The following is a 27,996-nucleotide window of genomic DNA, read 5'->3' on the forward strand; positions in this document are numbered from 1 at the left end:
AATAGTATTTATATAAAATACTAGTGGTGCCCGCGGCTTCGCCAGCATTTTAAAGAAATAATATGACATACATAAAACGGAAAATGTGTACCTGCATTGGAATGACAGTGGTGCTATCTGTCGAAAATTGGTCTTACCAACTCCCAAACCCTAGTGGGCTCTTGGACAACAACTTTGCTAAAGTTCATCACTTGATCAAATGCATAGTTTCGCTTTCTATAACTACCTACGAATTAAAAATTAATTAAAATAATTATAGTTCAAAAAACTAAAAAACACGCTTTTATGATAAAATCAACTAAAAAGTAGAAAATAATTTTCAATCTAAGAATCAATTAAGGAACAGTAAATAGTATAATTGTGGAAAAAGTGTGGGGTGCTCCATTTATCAGGTTCGAAAAGCACCCCACACTTTTTCCACAATTATACTATTTACTGTTCCTTAATTGATTCTTAGATTGAAAATTATTTTCTACTTTTTAGTTGATTTTATCATAAAAGCGTGTTTTTTAGTTTTTTGAACTATAATTATTTATTAATTTTTAGTATTTCTCGTTATAGCGACTATTCATCGTTTGTAAAAAAATCAAGTGTCTATCTATTACGATTTAAGAGATAAAGCCCAACGACAGACGAACAGACCGCAGAGGGTTTCGTTTTAACCTTTGAGTACGGAATCCTAAAAATCATTCTACAAGAGGGCATTATAGAGATGTTTCAGAACATTTGAGTTATAGGGAAATAACATTATTATTTTCTAAACTAAAAATCACGATATAGAAGTTACGCCTATTGAAACTAAATAGCAATAATTATTTGCAATCTAAAGTTGCGATGAACTTTGCTGAAGGTGCTTGAACAATCTCGCCTCGAAAATCGTTAATCCTGAGGATGTTGATAAGGACAATGGTACAAAATTATTAATGTTTAAAATATTGAATTGTCATCGGTCCTTAATAAGTATGCCAAATTTCGAGTTAATCCGACGTTTTGAAGGGGGTTAAAATCATGTTCAAAGATTCCGTTACATACTAACATACTAACATACCAACATACCAACATACCAACATACATACGTCTGAAGCTAATAAAAGCGTGTTACAAAAAAACCTTTTCCCACGGACTAAATTGTGAATCTAAACCATTCTCAAGTCCTCTTGAACACACACAACAAATTTCATCAAAATCAGTCCAGTCGTTTAGGAGGAGTTCAGTGACATACACACGCACATAAGAAATATATATATAAAGATAATACTACTTTAGTATAACTACGTTTTACCCATGGCTCCCATCGTATTCAGAAGACGTGAATCGATGGCATCTATTGAGGCACCTTAAAAGTTGATTTTGTCTATCCCTCGGGAACTCTAATTTTTATGTCCTTTTCGGGAACCCTGCCAACTTGTGTACAAAGTATCACTACAATTATTTATACTTTTTTTTATGAAATTCGGACACTAAAGTTCATGTTAATCTTCATTCTTCACTTATCCATTCACATTATGCTCCAAAACACAGGACAATTCCTACTCTTTTTGTTAGACATACAATAATAATAACAAAAAATAATCACGTCTCAGAAGTATTACTTGTAATGTACCTAAGTATACGCACGTGTTGAGTTTTAGGGTCCTCGAAGTATCTCGAAGAGAAAAGAAGCCTTATATTGTAAAATCTGTCCATTTGTACGTGTGTCTGACAGTTAAGACCTGAACTTCAGGTATTAAATTAAAATTTTAGAAGCAGGTCTTGGTTCTCTTTCAGCAGTAAAAAAACAATCTTATAGGTCAACAGATCGAAAATATTACAAGTTACCACTGTTTATGTCGCATGTTCTGAAGTTACAATCACAAACTACAATTTGCTATTATCGGCGTGTTATTTGCTGTCGTTGCTATTATTAATTTTTTATTTGCTACGGAACCCTTGCTTGTGTTTTGTGTTTATATCCTACGGAATGACGGACTTTTTTGCATAATTAGACCACGAATAGGTTGCATAGCGTAGAAGCTATTAATATTTGCAACAACCGGAACATAAGGTTATTAGCAACTTGAATCTATTTTTGAAGGCCTACAAGAAATTAAGGGAAGTAAAGTAGTGCTACCGTAAATAAATAACGAAGGGTTCTACAACCTTCGGACCATTAGTTTGAGGTTATTTATTTTTAAACTATTATTTACCAGTCATATACACTCATCTTACGTCATAGTATACTTGATATTCAACTTCCTAATTCTTATGCATAATACTGATCAACTAATTTTAGGGTCAAACACACTATTTTATTTTTAGTTTATTACTTTAACATATTACTCTTTCGTTTCCGATCGTACTATACCGCATCTGATTAAAATAATATAGGTACAATTTTGTAATGTTTACGTATGACGTAAAGTACATAACCCTTATGTAATTACTTCTTAAAAAAGTTTCAATGAAAGTCTACCAATTCGCACTTAGCTAGCCCGTTGGACTATTTAATCCAAACCTAACTTAAACTTCTCTCAATTTGAGAAGAGAACTGTACCTAGCAGTGGGATAACAAATATAACATGGCAGTGACGACGATTACCTTAACTCTTGGTTCTGCTGTACCGATAGTGTCATATACTTAGCATCCAAGTCATCCCTATAAGTATAGAATTAGATCAATCGGCGGAAGAAGGCTTGGATGCAGCCGCAGTACAATGAGACAGTAATCGGTTGAAGACAATGAGAACCGTAACTATCCGTACAGTACCCTTACCATGAGTTTTTACGTCTCGAGAAATATGACTGTTTTGGTATTTCTTTACATATTTGCCCATACAAATTCCAATCAGCGCCCCTAGCGGTTTGTATCAGAACTATAGTGTCAGTAACGTAACATTAAATGTTGAATTGACAAAATGGCGCTTTATGTTTTGTCTCTCTTTTTTGCGAACATGTGAGGCAGGCAAAAATACTTGAGCACTTACTTATTATTACGTTTACTCAGTCTACTGAAGCAAACGAAACAGAATAATGGATTAAGTAAACGTAACGTACAATTGTGGAATGTTTTGAAAACTCATGGTAAGGGTACAGAACAGTATTAATTATGTTGTATACTTACTATCCAAGTCGTTCCTATAAGCGTACACAACTAGATCAATCGGTGGAACAAGACTCTGATGCAGTTCCCGTGCAGCCGCAGTAAGCCAAGCGCCAATGTCCGTGCAAGCGCAGCTGACCACGTTGCGACCATCGCTAGCTGCTAGCCTTGACTGCTCGTTGCTCAGCACCATGCCAGATATGAAGAGGCTGGGAGCATAAAATGTTGCATAAGGTTTTCTTACATAAATTTGATAAGTAAGAAATAATTACTTGCTTGATTATATTTTAGATTTTGTAAATTTGTATACCTACACTTAAATATGAATACAATACTCGTATAATAAATTAGTATTATCAGACTGGTCTAATCGCAGACCTGTATTTGTTTTGTAGGTCTAATGATTAAATGAGATGATGGTCATAAGATTTTCGGTCTGATATTAATGTGTAATAAAAATAGTAATTCAATGCGTTAGGCTCAGAAAATGAGGTTCCAAGACCAATGATTGACCCAATGATTGGCATCATAGTTCTTTAAATATGAGCAGCGAATTAAATTGTCGTTCAGAATTACCTATCCATAAACTTAAATTTTGATATGTTTTTATTAAATACTTAAGTAAATTGATCTGTAAATGTAATATTCCTGCAGGATAAGTATGCTTTTAACAGCATAAAAAAGTATTATTATAATGCCAAATTAGGTCACACGACATACAATTAATTTCCACTCGGCCGGCCATTAATATGTTATTTCGTATAAAATACTCCACCGTATATTTGCTTGAATGCACTAAAACAGAAGGCGCATTCTATACCGTCCCGTTGGGTATTTTAAGATGGGTGTATTTAAGGGGCTGACCGTCATTAAGGGTATTTAATGCTTGCGCTCTGACCCGCTCAACAAAGGTTCAATTTACCTAAAAGCTTCAGATTGGGTGCGGTTGGGGTATTTGCAAGCTTGTTTTAGTGTATTTTTTAACCTTCTTTGGTCTGTGTTTTAAACATGTTCTACTTTATAGCACGATATAAAAGGAAGTTTAGTCGAGAAAGTATAGAAACATTCAAGTTTCTAGCCATTGAATAATAGATAAGCATCAAAAATTTCAATGGGTATTGGATTCATGTCAAGCCGACTGTTTTGATACCGTGGCAGTAGTTTGCCCAGTAGTGGAAATTCGACCATAATAATTTATATTATTTATGAACAGAAAAAAGAAAAGAAAATCCGAACTTAAAAAAAGACTAGGTAGCTTTTCCTTTGCATATTACATACTATGATAATATTACTATATTACTACTAATACAAATAGACAAATAGATTAATCCAATATATTTTTGGTTTAAATATTTCACGACTGTCAGCTCTCATAGATATTATTAGGTATATTATGAGAGCAGAGTTATATTATTTTGCATAACTTAAAACACTCACCAACATAAAATCACGACAAAAAACGTGACAATGGTCAGGACTCGGTCACTGCAACTCGTTTCTTCTGTCTGCGGGAACAAAGCTCCAGACTCCAGTACGTCATCATTACATCTAGCTCTCGACATCAAGGATAGAATCAGCAGTATGAAGAGGTATGAAGGTATTACTAGAGCAATACATGTGAATATTATGACGAACGCCAAAAATGTAGACTCCATTTTTATTGACTGAAAAGTAAAATCTTAATTAATAAAATTTCAATAATATCATACGAGAATATATCATTGTATATTTTTATTTCATTGTTATTATTTTCATGCACGACTCTAAACCACGTTATATTATGTATTATTGTACCTAATATTGTGATAGCTAATATAATATTGATTTATTGCATATTAATTATTAAAACAATATTAATTAACATTGATATCAGAAGTTATTACAATAATATTATTTTAAGTTATTTGTCAACTTATGGACCAATATCTACTATTAATCAACATTAATAAATATGAAAAGTATTGCTTGAAAGCAAAATATTGTTATGGCTGGCAAAATAATTAAAATTTATTTTAATATGTAATAGTAGGTACATACTTCAATTTAATTAAATACAGTTATTATCTGTTCTTATTCTAAAATGTTAAATAAAAATCTCTTAAATTATAGGTCGGGGTCCGGCGAGTATGCATGATGACTTAAATCAATTAAATTTGTACAAAACTTGATTTAAATCCTTATACGGGTATTATACTCCTAGAATTCTAGCATAAGTATAGCATTTTAGTACTTGCTTGGTAGAGATTAGGTCTGGGTATCGTACATATCATTCATATCACAATATCTACTACCTAATATTACGTTAACAATATTACTATAGCATATTTTAATTAATTGCCAAATTTTAATAAATAAATTAAAAAATAACAATTATTTATAACTTTAGTGATAGTGACACGCTTAGTGCTTGCAATGCTTATTTTCTTTTTTAGTTAATTAATACAATACAATATTATTCAAACAAAATTAAAAATGAACAGAAACATGTTCAATTGCTGAGTTATAAATTATGTATGCATTAAATGATTGTTATTAACTATCCATGTCAGTCAGATTTTAATTTTCTTTTATTCTGACGATTTTATTTTGCTTTGTTTCTTTATAAGCAGCATAATTTCAATATAAATAGTAGTAAAATAGGCTGTAAAAGAATGGCGTAATGAAATCCATACCAGTTTCATCATCGCTACATACCAGTTCTATTTAAAAGTATCTCTGACTGCATCGTGACAATGACATTTCAAAAGATGGCTTCCTGATTCGCAGAAATAATTACATGCAGAATATATGCACTAAACATAATATAACAATTAATATCAAAATAGGAAAACGTTAAGACTCTTACGCAAATTCAACTACTTCCAAATTTTAGATGCACACTTATCTGTTCAAGTCTCACATATATCTCCAGTAATATCCAATCTTTACATTTTTTACCTACCAAAGATCGAATTTTGGGTTTAGTGCGCGGAACGTTTCCCCCTCGTTAACGTCCCCCCAGTACGTCTGCGTATACACGCACACGTACAAAAAACTAATGAGCCTCTTAACATTTAAGTGACATTTTAACTATTTTTTGCAACTAAAAGTTCGTTGCAACTTAAGAAATAAGGGCATTTTCCTGTTACGCGGATTTATGTCCGCGTTCGTGTATTCGTCCAAACGCCTGAATTAAGTTGCATTTTCCTTGTCCTATGTACATGTGTCTTTTACGAAACGAACAATAAGGTGCGAGTCACACGAATGTAGAAAAGATTTGCCGGGGCAAACCCACTTAACAGGATAAAGGCGTATACCTACTTAGACCAATATTAGGCACTTTAAAAAATACATGAGTCCTTGATGGCTCCGTGGAGTTCCACCATCATTACATCCTTATTTTTCAATGAGTTTACGCTAACAAGAAGTTAATGTAATGGACAACATGCAATATTTTCCAGAATTGCGTATTCCAATTTATTATCGTAATTGTCTGAATGTTCTCATTTTTAGCGTTACGTAAAAATATGTGCAAAACGATAATCTTATAACTATATCAAATCAAAATTTTTCTGTCTGTCGATATGTCATAGCCATTTTATTCGGAGGCCATTGTTGCTAAAATACACATCGTTTTGAAGGACATAATGATAGTGACACACGAAAGCGTGATATCTTAAGTAAATCGTTATAAATATGGTAAATAGCTTTCAAAATGTGTGCAAGTCTGTATTTATTGATACATGCATTGAAATTTGAGTGATATATTCTTCCTATTATGCTTTTAGTTTTGAGGTGAAAATTTCTAAGAAATATTAGGATTCTCAAAGAACAGTTAAGGAAGTATGGAACATATTCAATCTTTTGGGCTTACCGCCGTAGAAATAACTGCGTTTTACAGTGGTTTTGAGAAACATTACACATACTTTCTTACTACTCATAATTTAAAGTTCGTTCAGACTACGGAACCCATTACGCACGTCCGCCACGCACTTGCCCGCTTTTTCATTTACTGAAGCGCTCATTTTTCTTACTGAAAGTAACATTAGTCATCACCTAAACGCAGTATTATTTTAACAACTTAAATCATACACACGAACGAATAAATGACGTTTTACATAGCTTTCTTGTTTTTATAAATCTACGTAAATTGCCTAATATCTTTTGAAGTTTATTTATGACCTTTATGGAAATGTGCTAATAAAAAATGAGCTTGTGCGTCTGTTATTATGCTTCAATAATTCGCTTTCTTATATCACAGCATTTTATTTATAGATGTATTATTAATTTTTTGTATCTTCAATAACATCTTTATACCACGAAAAGGGCTGTTTAAGCTTACCTAAAGAAAACTTACTTTCATGCCCAATTTATTTAAGAAAACTTAATGTAACGTTTAAATCTAGGGCTACAAATTTTCCTTTATTTGCGTACTATCTAAAAATAGCTAAATAATAATATTATAGTAATAGCTAGTGATATCATTTCTATACTTTTAGGTTTTATCATATGCACAGCTACGCTTAACATAATAAAATGAGTTAAAAATAGGCCTCCAGAGATGAAACACGAGCTCCACAATCTTAAAACAATTGTTTAATATTAAAACCAATCATAAAGCTTACTATAAAATCGGATTAAATTATAGACCATGTTTGGGACTGAAGGGCAATAAATAATATGTACCACGATGTAATTAAATAATGTGAATCTAAAAAAGATTTCAAGGAAAAAATATGACTCATTTGAAGTAACCGACATTATCAGACACATCGTAACAAGTGACATTTCATGTAAATATTTATTTTATACAAAACCTAGACATATAACATTTCTTATTATTTGTAAGTCTGTTTATACCAGATAATATTTAAAGATACTGAATTTCATTGATTTGAATACGCATACGACTGAAATAAATCAATGATCTTACAGTGATATACCAAGTGAAAAATATATTTACATCCAGGAATATATAAAACTATGTAAGTTAGCAATATCTAGAGAAGCTTGAGTATAAATATTCAAATGCATACAAACTTAGTGTATCTATGACATATTTATCAATTTAAATGGAACCTCGTATAAATGGGTTAAAAATGTTAAATCATGCGGATACGATCTCATGTGTTACTATGAAATTTAAATTAAACAAACAAAAACGATCATTTAAAAAGTTTCCAGAATACATTGCCAACCCATTGATTACCGGGTTTTCCAACGTGAATTAGTACAGTACCTAAGTAATTTGATGGCCAACTTTTACCGGATGTTTTCAAACTCATAGGTCTCCGACAAGGAATAACGACTACAAACATGATAAGAACTAGGAGCAAATAGGATCTAATAATGTTATCCCACTAGTTGTTTTCTCACGGGCATGTATCGAGGTGTGTGGGTTCTCTATTCAATAAACGCTCCCGACTTGAAGCCTACCAACTTATTCCCCTTAAGTATTAATCATGGCGACTTTTGTCAGTCGAACAAACTACAAATAGTGCAATTTTATTTTAATTCACACAGATGCGAGTAACATGTATGGACTATGTTAAAACAAAAAAAACTGTATCGGTGGTGTCACTGCAGTTCAGGTCCATATCTCGAGAAGTTTTACCACCTGTATTGCCATACTTACTGTTGTGTATCTATTAACGTGGACGCATATCCAATGATTTTACTAGTCCACAGCTATGCGGAATGAGGTAAACAACTATCCTTCACGTTTTTGTTTTATTGTTTCAGGATCTTTGATCACAGTCAGCAGTTGTAAAAAAAGATAAACCTTTCGGTTTACTAGAATATGTAGCACCTAAAACTTTGAAGGTGGTAGAACCCTTTGTGGTTCGACTCCGGCGGCACCACCGCCACACTTATTTCTACCTAATAACAGCAGTGTTAGGCGCTGCTGTGTTCCGTTTTGAAGGGTGTGGTAAGGGAGAGGATACTTCCGAGGCGTTCCAGCTTAATCCTCAGGGGTAGCGGCGCATCTGTGGCCGACCTCAGGTAGGAATATCTAATCCTATCTGGGGTTGATTACTGATGTCCATGGGCGGCAGTAGCCACTTTCCATCAGGTGGACTGCATGCTCGTCTGCTACTCCCATATTATAAAAAAAAACTTTTATCATAGGTACCTTTTGATTTATGTATAATAACTGACCCCGCAAGCGTTGTATTGCCATGTAAATAAAAAAATGTTAAGCGTGAACAACCCTTATCACTTAGGGGTATGAAAATTAGATAGTAGCCGATTCCCAGGCCTACTGAATAGGAATAAAATTTGGTGAAAATCGGTAAAGCCGTTTCGGAGGAGTACGGTAACTAACATTGTGACACGAGAATCTAAATATATATAACTCAAAGGTAACTGACTGACATAGTGATCTATCAACGCACAGCCCAAACCACTGGACGGATCGGGCTGAAATTTGGCATGCAGGTAGATGTTATGACGTAGGCATCCGCTAAGAAAGGATTTTGATCAATTCTACCCCCAAGGGGATAAAACAGGGGATGAAAGTTTGTATAAATCTTCTTAGTTAATAATATTACTTCGTAACGCTAGCGAAGCCGCGGGCAAAAGCTCGTTTTATATATAAGATGTAGATGTATCTTTTGATGGTAACGTTCAATGATTTCTCTTTATTTCAATAAATAGAAGAAGAAATTAGTAAATACATATATTTATACATACATACTTACCTTAATTGCTAATAATTAGGGAATAAGGAAATACTTGTTTCACAGTTTTTAAAATAGCAACCTATTTTAATGATAAATTAAAATAGGTATGAAATCTGGTAAATAAATAAAATAATCTAAATGAATTCGAATCGTCTAATTAAATTAATTTCTGTGTAAAACAATACACCTAATATATTTAAAGCACAGTCGTTGTACTTAATATATTTTATTTATTGCATCAAATATAGTACCTACACAAGAAGAGATATATGTAAGGCACCTTATTCTAAATAAGTGTTGTTTGGTAAAGTCTCTACTTGGGAGCGGGCTATCTACATTTTTCATACAATCTGTGTAAAAACTCAAATCTTCGTTGAAAAAATAAAACTTCTGTTTTCGCCGGTAGTTAAAAGGGGCTTCGGCCAACACTTAACACACTTAATTCATTTAGTTTACCATACGCGGCCGTAGTATTAGATCGTCCTATATTTAATTTAATATTTTTTTATTCGTGATATAATTTATTTTAAAATGTCTTACAAAATAATAATTTTATCTGTGTTTTTATCTACTTTTTGTAGACTGTCAGCAAAAGTTGCACGTGAGTTAAGCATTTTTTTATTTATATCAGATGATAGTTCTCGATATTTTAAGATGAAATTTTAATGAAATTGTTACAAAATTTAATTGTAGGAAATAGTGTTTTATTAAAATGTGTTACTAGTATTTAAATAAATAACTAAGATTATATACATATATCTATTTATAACTGAGAGTGTAGTGCTAGTAATCCTTACTAATATTATAAATCCGAAAGTAACTCTGTTTGTCTGTCTGTCTGGTTGTCTCTTCTTCACGCCTAAACCACTGAACCGATTTTAATGAAATTTTGTACAAAGATAGTCTAAAACCCGAGAACAGATATAGGATAGTTTTTATCCCGGAAATCCCACGGGAACTATGGATGGCGATCTAAGATCGATTAATCGGAGAATCGATCTTTTGGACCAAAAAGTCGATTATTTTAATCGATATTAGTAGGGATTGAATCGTAAACTATGCATTTGATCAAGTGATCTTTAGTGAGTTGGTACAACCAATTTTCGCCAGACGGCGCCACTGTCATTCCAATGAAGGTACGAAGTTTTAAGTATGTTATTGTCATATTATTTTCTTTTAAACGCGGGCGAAGCCGCGGGCAAAAACTAGTAAATAAAATAAATATTAAAAAAATAGTATATATTTATTTTTAATAATTGCATTGTCATTTAGTTGCAAGTTTTATTTTGTAATTTGAAAAAAATCGAAGGTTTATATTGTAAAATATTAAAACATAATTTTAAAAACATAATCATAATAATAATAAAAAATTAAACAATTTCCAAATTGATTGATTTTACCAGAATGTTTATGAAAATCATACATGAAAAGTATATATGATTATGGGTATGTTAAATCTATAAACACGTTTCATAGTTTGTTTATATAGGTATGTACTTATTTTACTTTTTTGTACTAGAACGTTTAATATAAAGCCTCAATAAAAAATAAAACAATTGACAATATATAGATCGGTGGGACTGTATAGTGAAACATGTTTTAAGAAAAGGTGTAATATGTGTGTCTAATTATGTAAACCTGTTAATGGCAACAGTTATTTCCTTAAACAATTTTGTAGGTAACTTACAAAAAGTTGCACCAATTAATTTGTTGTAAAAATTGCACTGCAATGTGCAATTGCAATGTGACCGGAAACAATTATTTTTTTATTATTTAATTGTTTTGTTAAAAGTTAAAAACTTAGTCCGGTTAATGACATCTAAATTATTCGATATGTATCGTACGCCCGTTATTACGATGCTAAGGTTAGACATTTGACAATTCCTACCTAGAAATTGTCAAATTTTGATCTTTGGTCAGCTAAGTTGGATAGATTATTAACAAAGAATGCTTACCGTTTATCATGTGGCATATACGCTACGATTAAATAGCTTCTTACCTTTGGAAAGTCGGTTAACAAAATCCTAGTCTAAGTTAATTTTATTCAAATGTTTGTATTGTTGTTTGTCCTACGGTTAGGGACCAGTTTATTCAGAAAGAAAGGGTTATTTTATATAGCTCGTAAAGTGAGGGCGAGGTGAGGAGTTAGTACACTTGACGACCCTTCAAGTACATTGCAGATGCTCTCGCTATGCTTTCCTTTATCGTTAAAACAGCATGAAAGGGTGTATTTTTAAAGCTTACAGTTACTCGTATAGCGGGTGATTTTTATTACAGAATATGTATTATTACAGCATTTTAACAAAGAAAGTAAAATAATGGGTCTTCAAGAAATGTGCCATTTTTTGTTTTTGCTGTGTTATATAACTGTGTTTACTAATATTTAAATACTTGTGCCGAACTTGAAATAGATGAAAAATCGGCTAAGTGGGAGCCGGGCTCGCATAATATAAACATAGTGGCATACAAATATTTATATTAGGTTGATTCAAATCCTGTACGTAAAATATATGTAATAATACGATATCTTCGGAGACATACTTTTCCGAGGCGTTCCAGCTTAGTCCTCAAGGGTAGCAGCGTATCTGTGGCCGACCTCAGGTAGGAATAATCCTATCTGGGGTTGATTACAGTATTGTTCTACATTTACTGACTTTCTGATATAAAGGTAACGGTAAACGTATGTCTCTGTACAAAACTTACATCATTAAATAGTTACAGCTCAAAGTAGCGTTGTATAGCGAAATATTTGCTCATATAAATTTAGAATAATTAATTTGTCTCGCGTAATAACTTTATAATGGTGGATATTATTGAGGAAGAAATATAATATAATGTATAATTATGATGCCGAGCTAGTGAAAATCGAAAGAACTAAAAATACTGGCTGAAATACATTTCAATATATTATTTTTATTTCCATGTTTTTTTTTCAACTGTGATGAAATTGTATTTTTAAAAGCAGAAACTTTGACATAAAAGTATTTTGGCATAACGTTATTTTGCATGGTTTGTATTGTCCTAATTTTCATAAATTCCAAATTCGAAGAAATCATATAGATATTAAAGTACACTTCAGATTTTGAAGTATCATAAGTTACCTTCAGTATACATTTTTTTCAAGATATTATGTTGTATGACAAAATATCTTGAAAAAAATGCTAGATCTACATCTAGTCTGCTACATCTTTTTTGTCCAAAATACTTGAAGACAAAATGCAGTCATATGTACCTACCATGTTACACAGTATTAGGAAGGTTAATAGGAGGTTTAACATAAAAACCAATTATAATTATGTTTTTTTTTTCAGCCGATTACATACACATCTGCCCTGGTTTAAAATCGGCTTGCCTAAAGGATAACATTCAAAAGACCATCCCGCATTTCGTCAAGGGCGTGCCAAACTTAGGGTTAATCGCAACTGACCCTTTAAAAGTAAATTATTTGAAATTTGACCTGCCTGGAAACTTGAAAATCGAATTCTTCAATGGAAATGTTACTGGTGTACGGAAGTGTATCGTGGATTCTGTAAAGTGAGTTTTTACGATATGAATTGAGTTGTTTAGATTCTTCCCTTTTACAACATTTATAGCTTTCTATTTAATGTGAACCCCATTTATTTGTCAATGACTCCATATTTCCAATTTTTCATCTCCAATTTTTTCCCTTAATTATTTTTATATGTTTACTTTCGCTACTCCGTTTATTTGCTATTTTATGAAGATTTTGCTAGCCGTTTTACGTTACTATGTAAACGTAATATACGATGTTTTTATATAAGACCAACACTTATTATTCCTCGTATTGCTTCGTCATTAATCCATTATTGTCTCCGGTCAGACTGAGATGAGTTAGGCTATAGTCTTTCGCGCTGGCCAAGTACATACATAATCTTCACACACTCTTAAAAACTTTTTTTAAACTCTCGAGCATGTAGGTTTCCGCTAGATTTTTGCCTTTACTATAAAAGCAAGTGGTAATTTATTCCCGATTCACACATAACTTAAAAACAAAGGACAGATTGAAGTATGCCTGAGGTCGAACCTCGGCGCCCCGACGGAAAGATTGACTTTCAACCACTAGGCTATACTCCTGTTATTATTGCTAACACTGTTCTTTAACTAACACTATTTTTAAGGTACGAAGACTTAACGGCAGACCTTACAGTAAATTGTGAGTTAGTAATTAAAGGGAAATACAAGGCAAGAGGTAAAGTCCTGCTTTTCACTATCGATGGAGATGGCGATGCAAAAATCAAAATTAGTAAGTTCATTGCACTTACAATTAATTTACAAATTTAAAGAAGTTGAGTTTATTTATTTGATCAATGTCAATTTTAATCAATATTTAATCACTTGCTTTAACAAGATTATAAAGTTTAAATCTGTGCCATTACTTTTAAAATGAAATTATTATTTACAAATATATGTAATAATAATGTTATATACCTGAACTTTCAAACTATTTTAGTCTGATCAGAATAAAAAAGCTGCAAATTCATTAGTGTTATTCCGTTTAGTACAGCTTTTTCGGTTGAATTACCTACATAAAGTTCGACTTTTACTTAATTTACTTGTTCTGATTTTTCTAAATTACTTAATAAAATATTAATTATTCCTTTTTAACAGAAAGCATGATCGTGAACGTTAAATTATTTTTCGAAGACAAGGTCCGCGAAGGCGTGACATACCATGAAATTAAAAACACAAAATGGACTTCGCGTTTTGGCGACAAAGTATCATTTGTATTTACCAATTTGTTCAAAGGAAACCCTGAATTAAGTAAGTACTCAATTTAATTACTGAAGAACGACGGAGCGAACATTATTTCGTACTAAGTTCTAATTTGTTCGTTCATGTTCTGTTTTGAAGGGCGTGGTTAGTCCTCAGGGGTAGCGTCGCACCTGTGGCCGACCTCATGTAGGAATATCTAATCCTATCTGGAGTTGATTATAAATGTCATGGCGGCAGGTGGACTGCATGCTCCTCTATAATAATAATAATAATAAATCTTTATTTGCTTAAGTAAGGTACAGTAAATTAGGTGTAATAAAGAATATGACTTCCACTTATTTAACCTTAAGGGCATGCAAAATCTACGACTTCTATATTATATAAAAATGCAGTGTAATTTGTAATGAAATTAGTAATTTAAATATAGAATATTTAAATATATTTATATTTATATTTAGCTGTATATTTAGCTTCGCATCTCAAACGCATAAAATTTTAGTATAAATTGTATATCTTTGACTTAAAGATTCTATTCTGTTATTTTAGGTCAAACCATCTTGACTTTCTTGAACGAGAATTGGGAGCAGGTTGTTGATGAATTCGGACAACCAATGGTCAACGAAGCGCTTAAGGTAACGCTGAATGTCGTCAAAAAATTCTTCAAAAGTATCCCTAAAAATGAACTTATAGCTTAGTTTTATGTAATATATCTAAACCTATTGTATTAAGTGATTATAATATTTTTATTTTTAAAGATTTTTTTAATCTGTTTATTCTAAAAAAAGATTCATCTTAGTTCGTGTAATAAATTTTTTGTTTATAAAGTATTTAATTACATGGTTTTATTTATTCATTTCTCTTAATTTTCAAATGATTTTTTTAGTTCCATATTAAAGCAATTAATATTTTTCATTGCGAATGTCTATGGATCATATTATTCAACAGTTTCGACTTAAATAAAATTTGAAGTTTTATTTTGATTTGCTGTTTTTAAAAAATACTTTTAAACTTATTTAAAAGCATTTTTAAAGAGACTTAAAATAATTTCTTATAAATTTACTTCTATATCATCCTCGTAACTTTACTTTATCTTAATCCTGGCAGTTATAAACCCACAAGAGACTAGAAATTGTAGCGAGGCTATAAAAATGAAGATAAAATACTTTGACATTAAATAGAACTGATTGCACGCTTCGTTTTTGAAATATATATTTCGTTTCAAGAAAACTGCTTTTATTGGTGAAAGATCTATTAGTACTTTTGTATTTCTTTCTCAATCGATAGGTATCGATTGAAAATCTTGAAAGAGGGAACTAGTCGCTTAATTTTGTGTTTTGCTTCGTTATATTCTTATAAGGTTACATGCCTTATAACGTTACCTGCTTGGCCCTGTAGTTCCGTAACCAGAATAGGGCTACGGTATTCCCTGCCTGTCGTAAGAGGCGAATAAAAGGGGGCTTCCGGGGTTGCGGACGGCAAGAGTGGGAGTTGGAACCGCCCGGCCAGCAACCGCGGGATGGATGGCAGTATGTGTGCATACGGTCGTCAACACCAGATAGTGTGGTGAGCTTGGCGCTCACCTGGGCGGAGCCAGACGGGGCAATGAGCCAAGTGGACTCCGGTTGCGTTCCGTTGGAGATCCCGGAGTCCTCTACGCAGCGCCAAGACGGCCACTGGGGGGAGGTTTTAGTCCTTCTCATTCGGAGAGGAGACCCGGGCCGACCCAGCAGTGGGACGATAATGGGTTGATGATATATAATTATTTATATTAAATCTTGGTTGTAGCAATTAGCTATAGACATGTTACACTATATTTAAAAATAGCGTCTTAAAACAATCAGATGTAATGTTCACTCTAAGGATTGTGTTGTACTGTAAATAAACCTCGTAAGGAAAACTTACGAGTATGTAAAATTAAATGAATCTCTATATACTGCAAGCATTTGGTCATATAATTTAGGCTTATTTTCGTGATGGTAGGTACTATTCAATCGCCTTTGATTTTACTTGATTTTGAAATATTTACGATGTTCCATATTTTTATCATTTTATCATTCAAAGGAATAAAGTATGAATTATGTTATTGTTGTTATGATGAAAAACTGATAAATAAATAATTAATTATTGGTAAATCTAAGTTTTTTGAAATATTGAATTTGAAAGTTAATTCAAAGCCGCAAGCTGTAGCCGTAAATAATCGTAAAATTACCAGACTGATAAAATATTGCAACGACGCCTTATGATTACTTTTTGATGTAGGATATTTTTTTTCTGAACATATTTTACCTGAAATATATAGTGCAATACAATTTACTAATTCTACTTTAATAATAATAATTTTACTAATTAATTTATTTTTTCGATTTTATATTATTATACAATTTAAATGATATGGCGACCGGGCTATAGTAATTTAGCCCGGTCGCCGTAGTATAAAATAAATATTTTGGATTTTTATCAAATTCCACTATATACAGGGTGAATTTTTCAAACGGGCCTTCAGGGCCAAATCCGAAACTATAAGGTTTAGCGAAAAATGCAGAAAGGAGCTACGAGGCCGATTTTCATAAAAACTAAAATTACATCATTAGGTACTTTCTTAAAATATCTTTTTCCCTAGCCGGGAATCGAACGAGTTCATTTTGAAAAAAAATACACCCTCTATATTATTCCACTATCCGATAGTGTTGCTTATAAGGATCAAATTATGGGAAATAATGATAAATGGCAAACTAAAGGAAAAGCCTCAATTTTGAGAAAATACATATTTTTCCATATTAATATTTTTCCATATACATATACATATTTTTCCATATTTTCCATATTAATTTGGCAATTAAGTTCCTGCCATTCATTAATTTATACATTTCGCGTATCAACAAATTTTTGTGACCTAATTTTCAAATCATTCGAAAGCTGAAGTTTAGTTCTCCAAGAATTTATATATTTATTTTCAACTTAGTTAAAGTTATTTTTACGACCATTACATAGATAGATTTTCAACTTACTATGCGCGGAACTTCGTTTAGTACAGATGTAAAGTTGACAATATGCGAGAATGACTTTTTCGAGTCAAAACCGAGTGATTACTAAATAAAGAGATATAGAAAATCATATTTAACGTTGAAACGAAGTTGTAAACAACAAACAATAAGAGTTTACTAATTAATCAGTTACCTGTTTTTATTAAAAAATAAATCCTAGAAACGGCGGGAACTTAGTTGCCAACCTGTTACGTTCTCGTACTAAGCCGTATGTCATGGTCATAACATCGAAGAATATGACTTATATATAGTTCTTAAGGATTGTACAAAAGTCATATGTTATGTATAATCCTTAAGGCTTAGTATGCCAATGTATGAAAAAATATGGTTTTCTTTAAAAAAAACAGTTTCCTTTAATTTGTCACATAACATTACTCTCCAGAATTTGATCCTTATAAGCAACACTATCAGATAGTGGAATAATATAGAGGGTGTTTATTTTTTCAAAATGAACTCGTTCGATTCCCGGCTAGCGAAAAAGATTTTTTAAAAAACTAATGATGCAGTTTTAGTTTTTATCAAAATTTAGAGATTTAGCCCTGAAGGCCTATTTGAAAATATCACCCTGTATACGTTTGTTACAAAACTAGAATGAGGAATCAAAATAGCCTGATTTCTGATTAAGTCTCAAATTGAAAAGATGAAAACACCAAATCATAAAGACACGTCAAAACTATCTCTGTAGTAGGTGTTAGCTGGCGAATAGTTGGAAACACTTAAATACGTAAATTAAGTTTGTATCACGGCTCGATTTCATCTGCGTGGAGTTCCACCATCATATGCTGCTTATTTTTGAGTTTAAGCTAACAAGAAATTAATGTAATGGACGACATGCAATATTTTCCAGAATTGCATTTTCCAATTTATTATGGTAATTGTCTGAATGCTCTCATTTTTAGCGTTGCGTAAAAAATGACCACAACGATAATCTTATAACTTCATCCAGTCTAAACTTTTCCTGTTGATATAGCCGTCATAGCCATTTTATTCGTCATAGCCATTGTCGCTAAACTAGACATCGTTTTGAAGTATATATTAAAAATAATAATAACTACATTACCCAATAGTTTTGAGAAACATAATACATTACTACTTATAGTTGAAAGTTCGGTCAGACTACGGAACCTATCACGCATGTCCGCCACGCACGTGGCCGCTTTTTCATTTACTGAAGCGCTCATTTTTCTTACTGAAAGTTACATTAGTCATCGCCTAAACGCAGTATTATTTTAATAACTTAAATCATACACACGGACGAATAAATGACGTATTACATAACATTCTTGTTTTTATAAATCTGAATAAATTGCGTAATATCCTTTGAAGTTAATTTATGACCTGTACCCTTAGTATAAGTTTTTACCGTTTTGCAAAAAATACTTAAATTGGAAATGTATGGCAAATATGTGAACAAATACCAAAACAGTCATTTTTGTAAAAACTCGTACGAAGGGTACAGTATAGAAATGTGCTTACATAAGTTGAGCTTGTGTTAATGTGCTTCTGTTAGTATACCAGAACAATTAGTTTTTTAATATCACAGCATTTTATTCATAAATGTATTCTTGATTTCTTGTATCTTCAATAACGTCTTTATACTACGAAAAGGGCTGTTTAAGCTTACCTAAAGCAAACTTACTTTCATGACCAATTTATTTAAGAAAACGTAATGTAACGTTTAGTAAATCTAACGCTGGAAACGTAGGTACTATCTAAAAATAGCTAAATAATAATATTATAGTAACAGCTAGTGATATCATTTCGATACTTTTAGGTTTTATCATATGCACAGCTACGCTTAAAATACTAAAATAAGATCGGATTAAATTTTAGACCATGCTTGGGACTGAATGGCAATAAAGATTATGTGCGGTACATAATCTTTATTGCCATCTTTATTGCGGTACATAACGTAAATAAAAAAAAAATGTGAATCTTAAAAAGATTTCAAGGAATAATTATGAATCATTTGAAGTAACCGACATTATCAGACACATAATAACAAGTAATATTTCATATAAATGTTTATTTTATACAATACCAAACATAAAACATTTCTTATAATTTGTAAGTCTGTTTATACCACATACTACTTAAAGATACTGAATTTCATTGATTTGAATACGCATACGACAGAAATAAATGATCTTACAGTGATATACCAAGTGAAAAATATATTTACATCCAGGAATATATAAAAACTATGTAAGTTAGTAATATCTAGAGAAGCTTGAGTATAAATATTCAAATGCATACAAACTTAGTGTATCTAAGACATATTTATCAATTTAAATGGAACCTCGTATAAATTAATGGGTTTAAAATGTTAAATCATGCGGATACGATCTCATGTGTTACTATGAAATTTAAATTAAACAAACAAAAACGATCATTTTAAAAGTTTCCAGAATACATTGCATATTAATTATATTATTATGATTTTATTTTTATTGCACTTAATGACTTATTTCTCTATATATTATGTCCTTAATAATGTTTTTAAAGTCTAATACAGTCGTAAACCCATTGATTACCGGGTTTTGCAACGTGAATTAGTACAGTACCTAAGTAATTTGGTGGCCAACTTTTACCGGATGTTTTCAAACTCATAGGTCTCCGACAAGGAATAACGACTACAAACAATGATAAGAACTAGGAGCAAATAGGTTCTAATAATGTTATCCCACTAGTTGTTTTCTCACGGGCATTGGTGGACATATTTTTTTGCGCAATGTACACTTATAGTCCAGTACAAAGTTGAGGAAAAAGTAGTAAAAAAAATTAAAATCTAAAAATAGCCCTATATTTTTCATGGTTACTTTACATCTTTAACCAATTTACATTTCAATATGATATACCAACTATCTGATAGTATTTAACAGAAAAAATAAACACTGCATCACCAAATTTGTACACGCAGTTAACGAGAGAAGATGAAGAGGGCTGAATTTCTCAAAAAAATTAAAACAATTGATAGCGCAAAAACGGTGACACTTTTACTAAGGTCATTTTTTTTTCGCAGAGAGGTCAGACCCTCACCTATGTTCTCCCCAAGTTTGTCATGGTACTTACGGGACACCCTGTATAAGACGTAGATGTATCTTTAGATGGTAACGTTCAATGATTCGTCTTTATTTCAATAAATAGAAGAAGAAATTAGTAAATAAATATATTTATACATACATACTTACCCTTATTGCTAATGTTCCATCGATAACACTTTTTTGTAAACACTTGAACATGATAATTGACCTCAAACTTTGTAGAAGGTTGATTATCTTTTGCATATAACATGTTAATTTACTTAATGAATAATAGAGTAAAACAAAGTCTCAAATCGACCTCTATACATATGGATATTCACAGATGCTAAAAAATAAATCAGATGGAGCGACCAAAAGTAAAAGCGAAGGAATCATAGCGATAAAAATGCTTAATACTATGTCCTAATAGAGTGACTGAGTTTTATCAACCCAGGTACTAAATTACTGATGCTAGAAACATGAAAGTTGGATAAAGATTTTAAAGGAAGGATTTTTTAATATTCCACCCCTAAAAGGGTAAAATATGGGTAATATAGGTAATTTTGTTTGAAGCAAACATTTAATTAAAATAAGCAATATAACTATTTAACTGTATGGTAAGGAATAAGGAAATACTTGTTTCACAACTTTTGAAATAGCAACCTCTGATAAATTATTTAGGTATTGAAATCTAGTAAATATATAAAATAATCTAAATGAATTCGAATCGTCTTGTTAAATTAATTTCTGTGTAAAACAATATACCTAATATATTTAAAGCACAGTGGTTGTACTTAATATATTTTATTTATTGCATCAAATATAGTACCTAAAGAGAAAAGATATATGTAAAGCACCTTTTATTTGTTATCGAGGGGGAAACCTTCAAAAGGTACCCGGTGCCGTGGGAGCGACACAGGGTTATGTGGGATTCTTGCCGCAGTAAACCCCCCCGGTGGCCGTCCTCGGCGATGCCAAGAGGACTCCGGGATCTCCAACGGAACGCAACCGGAGTTCTCTGAACGCGTTGCCCCTTCGGGCTCCGCCTAGGTGAGGTTCAGGACTCGCCACACCGTCTGTTATTTACGACGGTATTCGACCACACACACCGCCGTCCTTCCCGGGCTTGCTTGCCGGACGGCTCGACCTCCCAATCTTGTCGCCCGCAATCCTGGAAGCCCCCTTTTAGTCGCCTCTTACGACATACAGGGTATACTGTAGCCTTAATCTTAAAGCACTTCTTAAAGCACCTTATTCTAAACAAGTGTTGTTTGGTTAATTCTCTACGTGCGTGCGTGCTATCTACATTTTTCGTACAATCTGTGTAAAAACTCAAATCTTCGTTGAAAAAATAAAACTTCTGATTTCGCCGGTAGTTAAAAGGGACTTCGGCCAACACTTAACACACTTAATTCATTTAGTTTAGCATACGCGGCCGTAGGATTAGATCGTCCTATATTTAATTTAATATTTTTTATTCGTGATATAATTTATTTAAAAATGTCTTACAAAATAATAATTTTAACTGTGTTTATATCTACTTTTTGTAGACTATCAGCAAAAGTTGCACGTGAGTTAAACATTTTTTATTTATATCTGATGATAGTTCTTTATTTTTAGGATGAAATTTTAATCAAATTGTTACAAAATTTAATTGTAGAAAGTAGTGTTTTGTTAAATATATTCTGTGCTATTTAAATAAATAACTATTTAAAACTAAGATAAGGTATGAGTGTAGTCAACTGTAGTGCTAGTAATAAATAAAATAAATATTAAAAATATTATATATTTATTTTTAATAATTGTATTGTCATTTATTTGAAAGTTTTATTTTGTAATTTGAAACAAATCGAAAGTTTATATTGTAAAATATTAACAAGTAATCAAAATATACACGTGACGTGTCGAATCACTGCTGGGTGGAGATCTTCTTTAAAATCAAGAAATATTAGTCCACAGTCAAAAACACAGAGTATTGTTATCCGGTTACCATTAATAAACATTGATACTCCATTAATATTGTTAATAATATTGAGTAACAAAATATAAATATTTCTTGTGTTATCCATTAACGTTTAAAAGACATTCTTGCATTTAAAATATTATTAACTTTTAAAGTTGGTGCTAAGGTTTATTTTGGGATGTAAAATGAAGTGGCTTTTAGCAGGGTTAAGCGACTGCTTACTGATTAGTAATAAAGTTAATTAGAAAATGTTTATTTAATTAATTTAAACGGTAGAATTATGATGAGTGCAAAATTATGACAAAATTATATTATATTTGATAAAGTTTTTGTCATTGTGTTTTTTTTAAACTTGAAAAGTTTGTCAGTATATGTGCATATAAACATGATACTTCTTAATAATGTTAATAAAGAATTGTAAAGTCCATTCTTATCCAAAAAGGAGAGTCGAGCGGATAGATGGGGATGCATACAGCAGTCTTTGTCAACCTATTACTGTTCCACTGCTGTCCATGGGTCTTCTTTCCACCACGCTGGCCAAGTACGACTTGGTAGAATTTGAGAACTTGATTAGTTTTTAAGAACTTTGGTCACAGGTCTATAGGTTACCTCACCATGTTTTTTTTTCATCGTTATAGGAAGTGATAATTAATTTCTAATACGCACTTAAATTTTAAAAATCAGGAGTGCCTGGGGTTCGAACCTTGGACCCCAGATTCGGAGGTCGAGTTCCAATCACTATTCTATCTTCTAATTATTGGTTATAATGGGCGATAAAATATATTTTTATTCTTTTTTGCAAACCGTGAAGGTTAACTTTCATTTACACGCGCCATGATTATCAAAATTACTTGAGTACTACCTCTTTGATTTGTCATAATTACTTGAATTCAAGGCCAAGTACAAAATAAATTTCAATTTAATTAATAAATTATATTTTTCTTTAAATATACTTTGAGTGTTTATTGTGTAGAAAATGAAAATTCACATCAATGATACATTTGCATTTAAACGTCGTTTAACGTTATATTACTGTAAAATATTTAGTCTTTCTTTACCTATACTCGTACTATAAATATGGTATGGGTTTCTTCAAAAAATCTTTAAAACTGGCGATGCTCCTGGATACACCAGAGAGTTGTGGTGGTCTGTAGGCAATGGTGACTCCTTTCTATCAAGTAGCCTTATCGCTAGGTTACGTTATAAAAAATATAAATTGAAATTTTAACTAAAGATATTGTTGTGATTAACGTTACAATAATGATTAGTCTTGACGATAATTGTTAATAACATATATGGTTTTTATGTTATAATATAGTTTTTTAAAAACATCATCATAATAATATATATTTTTTTAAAATAAATCAATTTTTATATAAGCATTTATTGATTTTACCAGAACGTTTATGAAAAGCATACACGAAAAGTATATATGATTATGGGTATTTTAAATCTATAAACACGTTTCATTGTTTGTTTATATATGTACTTATTTTACTCTTCTGTACTAGAAAGTTTAATATCAAGCCTCAATAAAAAATAATACAATGTGACAATATATAGATCGGTAGGACTGTATAGTGAAACATGTTTTAAAAAAGGTCTAATGAAGTAAACCTGTTAATGGCAACAGTTATTTCCTTAAACAATTTTGTAGGTAACTTACAAAAAGTTGCAGCAATTAATTTGTTGTAAAAATTACAGAACATGTGACCGGAACCAAAAAAAAAATGTGTACTATTTAATTGTTTTGTTTAAAGTAAAAAATGTAGTCCGGTTAATGACATCTAAATTATATGTATCGTACGTCCGTTATTACGATAAGGGTGTATTTTTAAAGCATACAGTTATACCGGATGTTTTTTACAGAATATATATTATTACCGCATTTGACCAAAGAAAATAAAATAATGGGTTTCAAGAGACGTGCCATTTTTTGTTTTTTCTGTGTTATATAACTGTGTTTATGAATATTTAAATACTTGTGCCGAACTTGAAATAAGATAAAAAAATCGGCTAAGTGTGAGTCGGGCTCGCATAAAATAAACATAGTGGCATACAAATATTTATATTCGGTTGATTTAAATTCTGTACGTATAATATATGTAATAATACGACATCTTCGGAGACATACTTTTTCGGGGCGTTCCAGCTTAGTCCTTAGGGGTAGCGGTGCATCTGTGGCCGACCTCAGGTACGAATATCTAATCCTATCTGGGGTTGATTACAGATGTCCATGGGCAGCAGTAGCCACTTACCATCAGGAAGACTGCATGCTCGTCAGCTACTCCTATACTTATAATTAAAAAAATCTTCGTAAAATTAAACTTATCTTGATCTACATTTACTGCCTTTCTCATATAACGTAACCCTGTAATGCCCTATTATTCAATACGAGTAACGTATGCCTAATGGCCTCTGTACAAAACTTACATCATTAAAATGTTACAGCTCGGAGTAGCGTTGTATAGCGAAATATTTGCTCATATAAATTTAGAATAATTAATTTGTCTCGCGTAATAACTTTATAATGGTGGATATTATTGAGGAAGAAATATAATATAATTATGTATAATTATGATGCCGAGCTAGCCGAGCTAGGCGAGTAGTAAAATCGAAAGAACTAAAAATACTGGCTGAACTACATTTTAATATATTATTTGTTTTTCACTTTTTTTTAAGTATTATAAAATTAGATTTTTAAAAGCTTTGGCATATCAATTTATTTAATGTAGTGGTCTTAATTTTCATACGTCTAAATTCGAAGAAATCATCACTTCAGATTTAAAAGTATTATAATCATAATCTATATATGTTTTTTGTACAAAATACTTGAAGAAATCATGTTACCAAATATTAGTAAGGTTGAAATAAAAGGTTTAACACAAAAATCAATTATAATTATGTTTTTTTTTCAGCCGATTACATACACATCTGCCCTGGTTTAAAATCGGATTGCCTGAAGGATAACATTCAAAAGACCATCCCGCATTTCGTCAAGGGCGTTCCAAACTTAGGGTTAATCGCAACAGACCCTTTACAAGTAGATTATTTGAAACTTGACCTGCCTGGTGACTTGAAAATCGAATTCTTCAATGGAAATATTACTGGTGTACGGAAGTGTATCGTGGATTCTGTAAAGTAAGTTTTTACTTAGTTTCTTCCCTTTTACAACGTTTTATAGCTTTCTATTTAATGTGTACCCCATTTATTTGTCAATGACTCCAAATTTCCAATTTTTAATCGCCAATTTTTTCCCTAAATTATTTTAATTTCGCTACTCCGTTTATTTGCAATTTTATGAAGATTTTGCTAGCCGTTTTACATTACTATGTGTACATAATATAAGAAGTTTTTATATAAGACCAACACTTATTATTCCTCGTATTGCTTCGTCGTCAACCCATTATTGTCTCCAGTGAATGAGATGAGTTAGGCTATAGTCTATCGCGCTGGCCAAGTACATATATACACTTCACACACTCTTAAAAACTTTTTTTAAACTCCCGGGCATGTAGATTTCCGCTAGATTTTTGCCTTTACTATTAAAGCAAGCGGTAACTTATATCCGATTCGCACATTTGAAAAAAAAAACAGATTGAAGTGTGCCTGAGGTAGAACCTCGGCGCCCCGACGGAAAGATTGACTTTCAACCACTAGGCTATACTCCTGTTATTATTGCTAACACTGTTCTTATTTTTAAGGTACGAAGACTATACGGCAGACCTTACAGTAAATTGTGAGTTAGTAGTTAAAGGGAAATACAAGGCAAGAGGAAAAATTCTGCTTTTCACTATCGATGGAGATGGCGATGCAAAAATCAAAATTAGTAAGTTCATTGCACTTACAATTAATTTACAAATTTAAAGTTGAGTTTTTTATTTGATCAATGTCAATTTTAATCAATATTTAATCATTTGTTTTAACAAGCTTATAAAGTTTAAATCTGTGCCATTAGTTTTAAAATTAATTTATGATTTACAATTATATTTAATAATAATGTTATATAGGTAACTGAAATTTCAAACTATTTTAGTCTGATCAGAACGAAAAAGCTGCAAATTCATTAGTATTTTTCCGTTTAGTACAGTTTTTAGGTTTGACTTACCTACATGAAGTTCGACCTTTACGTTATTTACTTGTTCTGGTTTTTCTAAATTACTTAATAAAATATTATTCCTTTTTAACAGAAAGCATGATCGTGAACACTAAATTATTTTTCGAAGACAAGGTCCGCCAAGGCGTGACATACCATGAAATTAAAAACATAAAATGGACTTCGCGTTTTGGCGACAAAGTATCATTTGTATTTACTAACTTGTTCAAAGGAAACCCTGAATTGAGTAAGTACCGATTTTAATTACTGATGCATGACGGAGCGATCATTGATTCGTACTAAGGGTGATGCAAACAAATTCCTACTAAAATACTACCAAAACTAAAGGTGGTAGAACCCTTTGTGGTTCGACTCCGGCGGCAACACCTATTTCTGCCTCAAGACAGCACTGTTAAGCGCTGCTGTGTTCTGTTTTGAAGGGCGTGGTAAGGGAGACATACTGTTCCGAGGCGTTCCAGCTTAGTCCTCAGGGGTAGCGGCGCATCTGTGGCCGACCTCAGGTAGGAATATCTAATCCTATCTGGGGTTGATTATAAATGGCGGCAGGTGGACTGCATGCTCGCCTACTACTCGTATATTATAAAAAATGCAGTTGAAATTAGTAATTTAAATAAAGAAGGTGTAATAAATATAACTTCATGCGTCTGTATATATTTAGCTTCGTATCTCGAAGGCATAAAATTTCGACTTAAAGAAATTCTATTCTGTTATTTTAGGTCAAACCATCTTGACTTTCTTGAACGAGAATTGGGAGCAGGTTGTTGATGAATTCGGAAAACCAATGGTCAACGAAGCGCTTAAGTTAACGCTGAATGTCGTCAAAAAATTCTTCAAAAAGATCCCTAAAAATGAACTTATAGCTTAGTTTTATGTCATATATCTAAATTGTATTAAGAGGACTATAATATTTTTATTTTTAATGATATTTTTTTAAATCTGTTTAATCCAAAAAAAATATTTATCTTAGTTTGTGTAATAAAATTTTTGTTTATAAAGTATTTAACTACATGGTTTTATTTATACATTTCTCTTAAGGTTTCAAATGAACTTTTTAGTTTCATATTAAAGCAATTAATATGTTTCATTGATAATTTCTATGGATCACATTATTCAACAGTTTCGACTTAAATGAAATTGGAAGTGTTATTTTGATTTATGGTTTTTAAAACTTATTTAAATGTACTTTTAAAGAGACTTAAAATCATTTCTTATAAATTTTCTCTTATATCATCCTCGTAACTTTACTTTATCTTAATCCTCGCAGTTATAAACCCACAAGAGACTAGAAATTGTAGCGAGGCTATAAAAATGAAGATAAAATACTTTGACATTAAATAGAACTGATTGCACGCTTCGTTTTTGAAATGTATCTTT

The 27,996-nt window shown here is 31.7% G+C and overlaps 3 protein-coding genes across 3 annotated transcripts in view; 2 read left to right on the forward strand and 1 right to left on the reverse strand.

Annotated features, from left to right (window-relative positions):
• The window catches only part of prom (prominin), a 54,000-nt gene that overhangs the window by 18,895 nt on the left and 7,109 nt on the right, over positions 1 to 27,996 (reverse strand). Inside the window, exons 3-4 of the mRNA XM_073076526.1 lie at positions 4,517 to 4,743; positions 3,101 to 3,288 (exon numbers count right to left, since the gene is read on the reverse strand). Coding sequence (XP_072932627.1) covers positions 3,101 to 3,288; positions 4,517 to 4,743 — 415 coding nt within the window. The remainder of the gene's footprint in view (positions 1 to 3,100; positions 3,289 to 4,516; positions 4,744 to 27,996) is intronic.
• LOC140744832 (protein takeout-like) lies at positions 10,181 to 15,307 on the forward strand. Its single transcript, XM_073076523.1, has 5 exons — positions 10,181 to 10,342; positions 13,053 to 13,275; positions 13,881 to 14,005; positions 14,371 to 14,523; positions 15,022 to 15,307. Exons 1-5 carry the CDS (start codon positions 10,273 to 10,275, stop codon positions 15,168 to 15,170), a joined length of 720 nt encoding a protein of 239 aa, XP_072932624.1. The 5' UTR covers positions 10,181 to 10,272; the 3' UTR covers positions 15,171 to 15,307.
• LOC140744645 (protein takeout-like) lies at positions 21,940 to 27,625 on the forward strand. The gene is made up of 5 exons (XM_073076263.1): positions 21,940 to 22,112; positions 25,424 to 25,646; positions 26,210 to 26,334; positions 26,696 to 26,848; positions 27,339 to 27,625. Exons 1-5 carry the CDS (start codon positions 22,043 to 22,045, stop codon positions 27,485 to 27,487), a joined length of 720 nt encoding a protein of 239 aa, XP_072932364.1. The 5' UTR covers positions 21,940 to 22,042; the 3' UTR covers positions 27,488 to 27,625.

The sequence above is a fragment of the Epargyreus clarus genome, unplaced genomic scaffold, assembly GCF_041222505.1.
Source record: "Epargyreus clarus isolate Ecla_fem2 unplaced genomic scaffold, WU_Ecla_fem_2.2 ptg000009l, whole genome shotgun sequence".
Classification (NCBI taxonomy): domain Eukaryota; kingdom Metazoa; phylum Arthropoda; class Insecta; order Lepidoptera; family Hesperiidae; genus Epargyreus; species Epargyreus clarus.

Bases quoted from the DNA above. Each gene is read 5' to 3' on its own strand.
- LOC140744832 (XM_073076523.1), top strand. From the start codon at position 10,273: ATGTCTTACAAAATAATAATTTTATCTGTGTTTTTATCTACTTTTTGT. The intron at 13,276-13,880 runs GTGAGTTTTTAC...ACTATTTTTAAG, and splicing joins TGTATCGTGGATTCTGTAAA to GTACGAAGACTTAACGGCAG. The intron at 14,524-15,021 runs GTAAGTACTCAA...CTGTTATTTTAG, and splicing joins CAAAGGAAACCCTGAATTAA to GTCAAACCATCTTGACTTTC.
- LOC140744645 (XM_073076263.1), top strand. From the start codon at position 22,043: ATGTCTTACAAAATAATAATTTTAACTGTGTTTATATCTACTTTTTGT. The intron at 25,647-26,209 runs GTAAGTTTTTAC...CTTATTTTTAAG, and splicing joins TGTATCGTGGATTCTGTAAA to GTACGAAGACTATACGGCAG. The intron at 26,335-26,695 runs GTAAGTTCATTG...CCTTTTTAACAG, and splicing joins CGATGCAAAAATCAAAATTA to AAAGCATGATCGTGAACACT.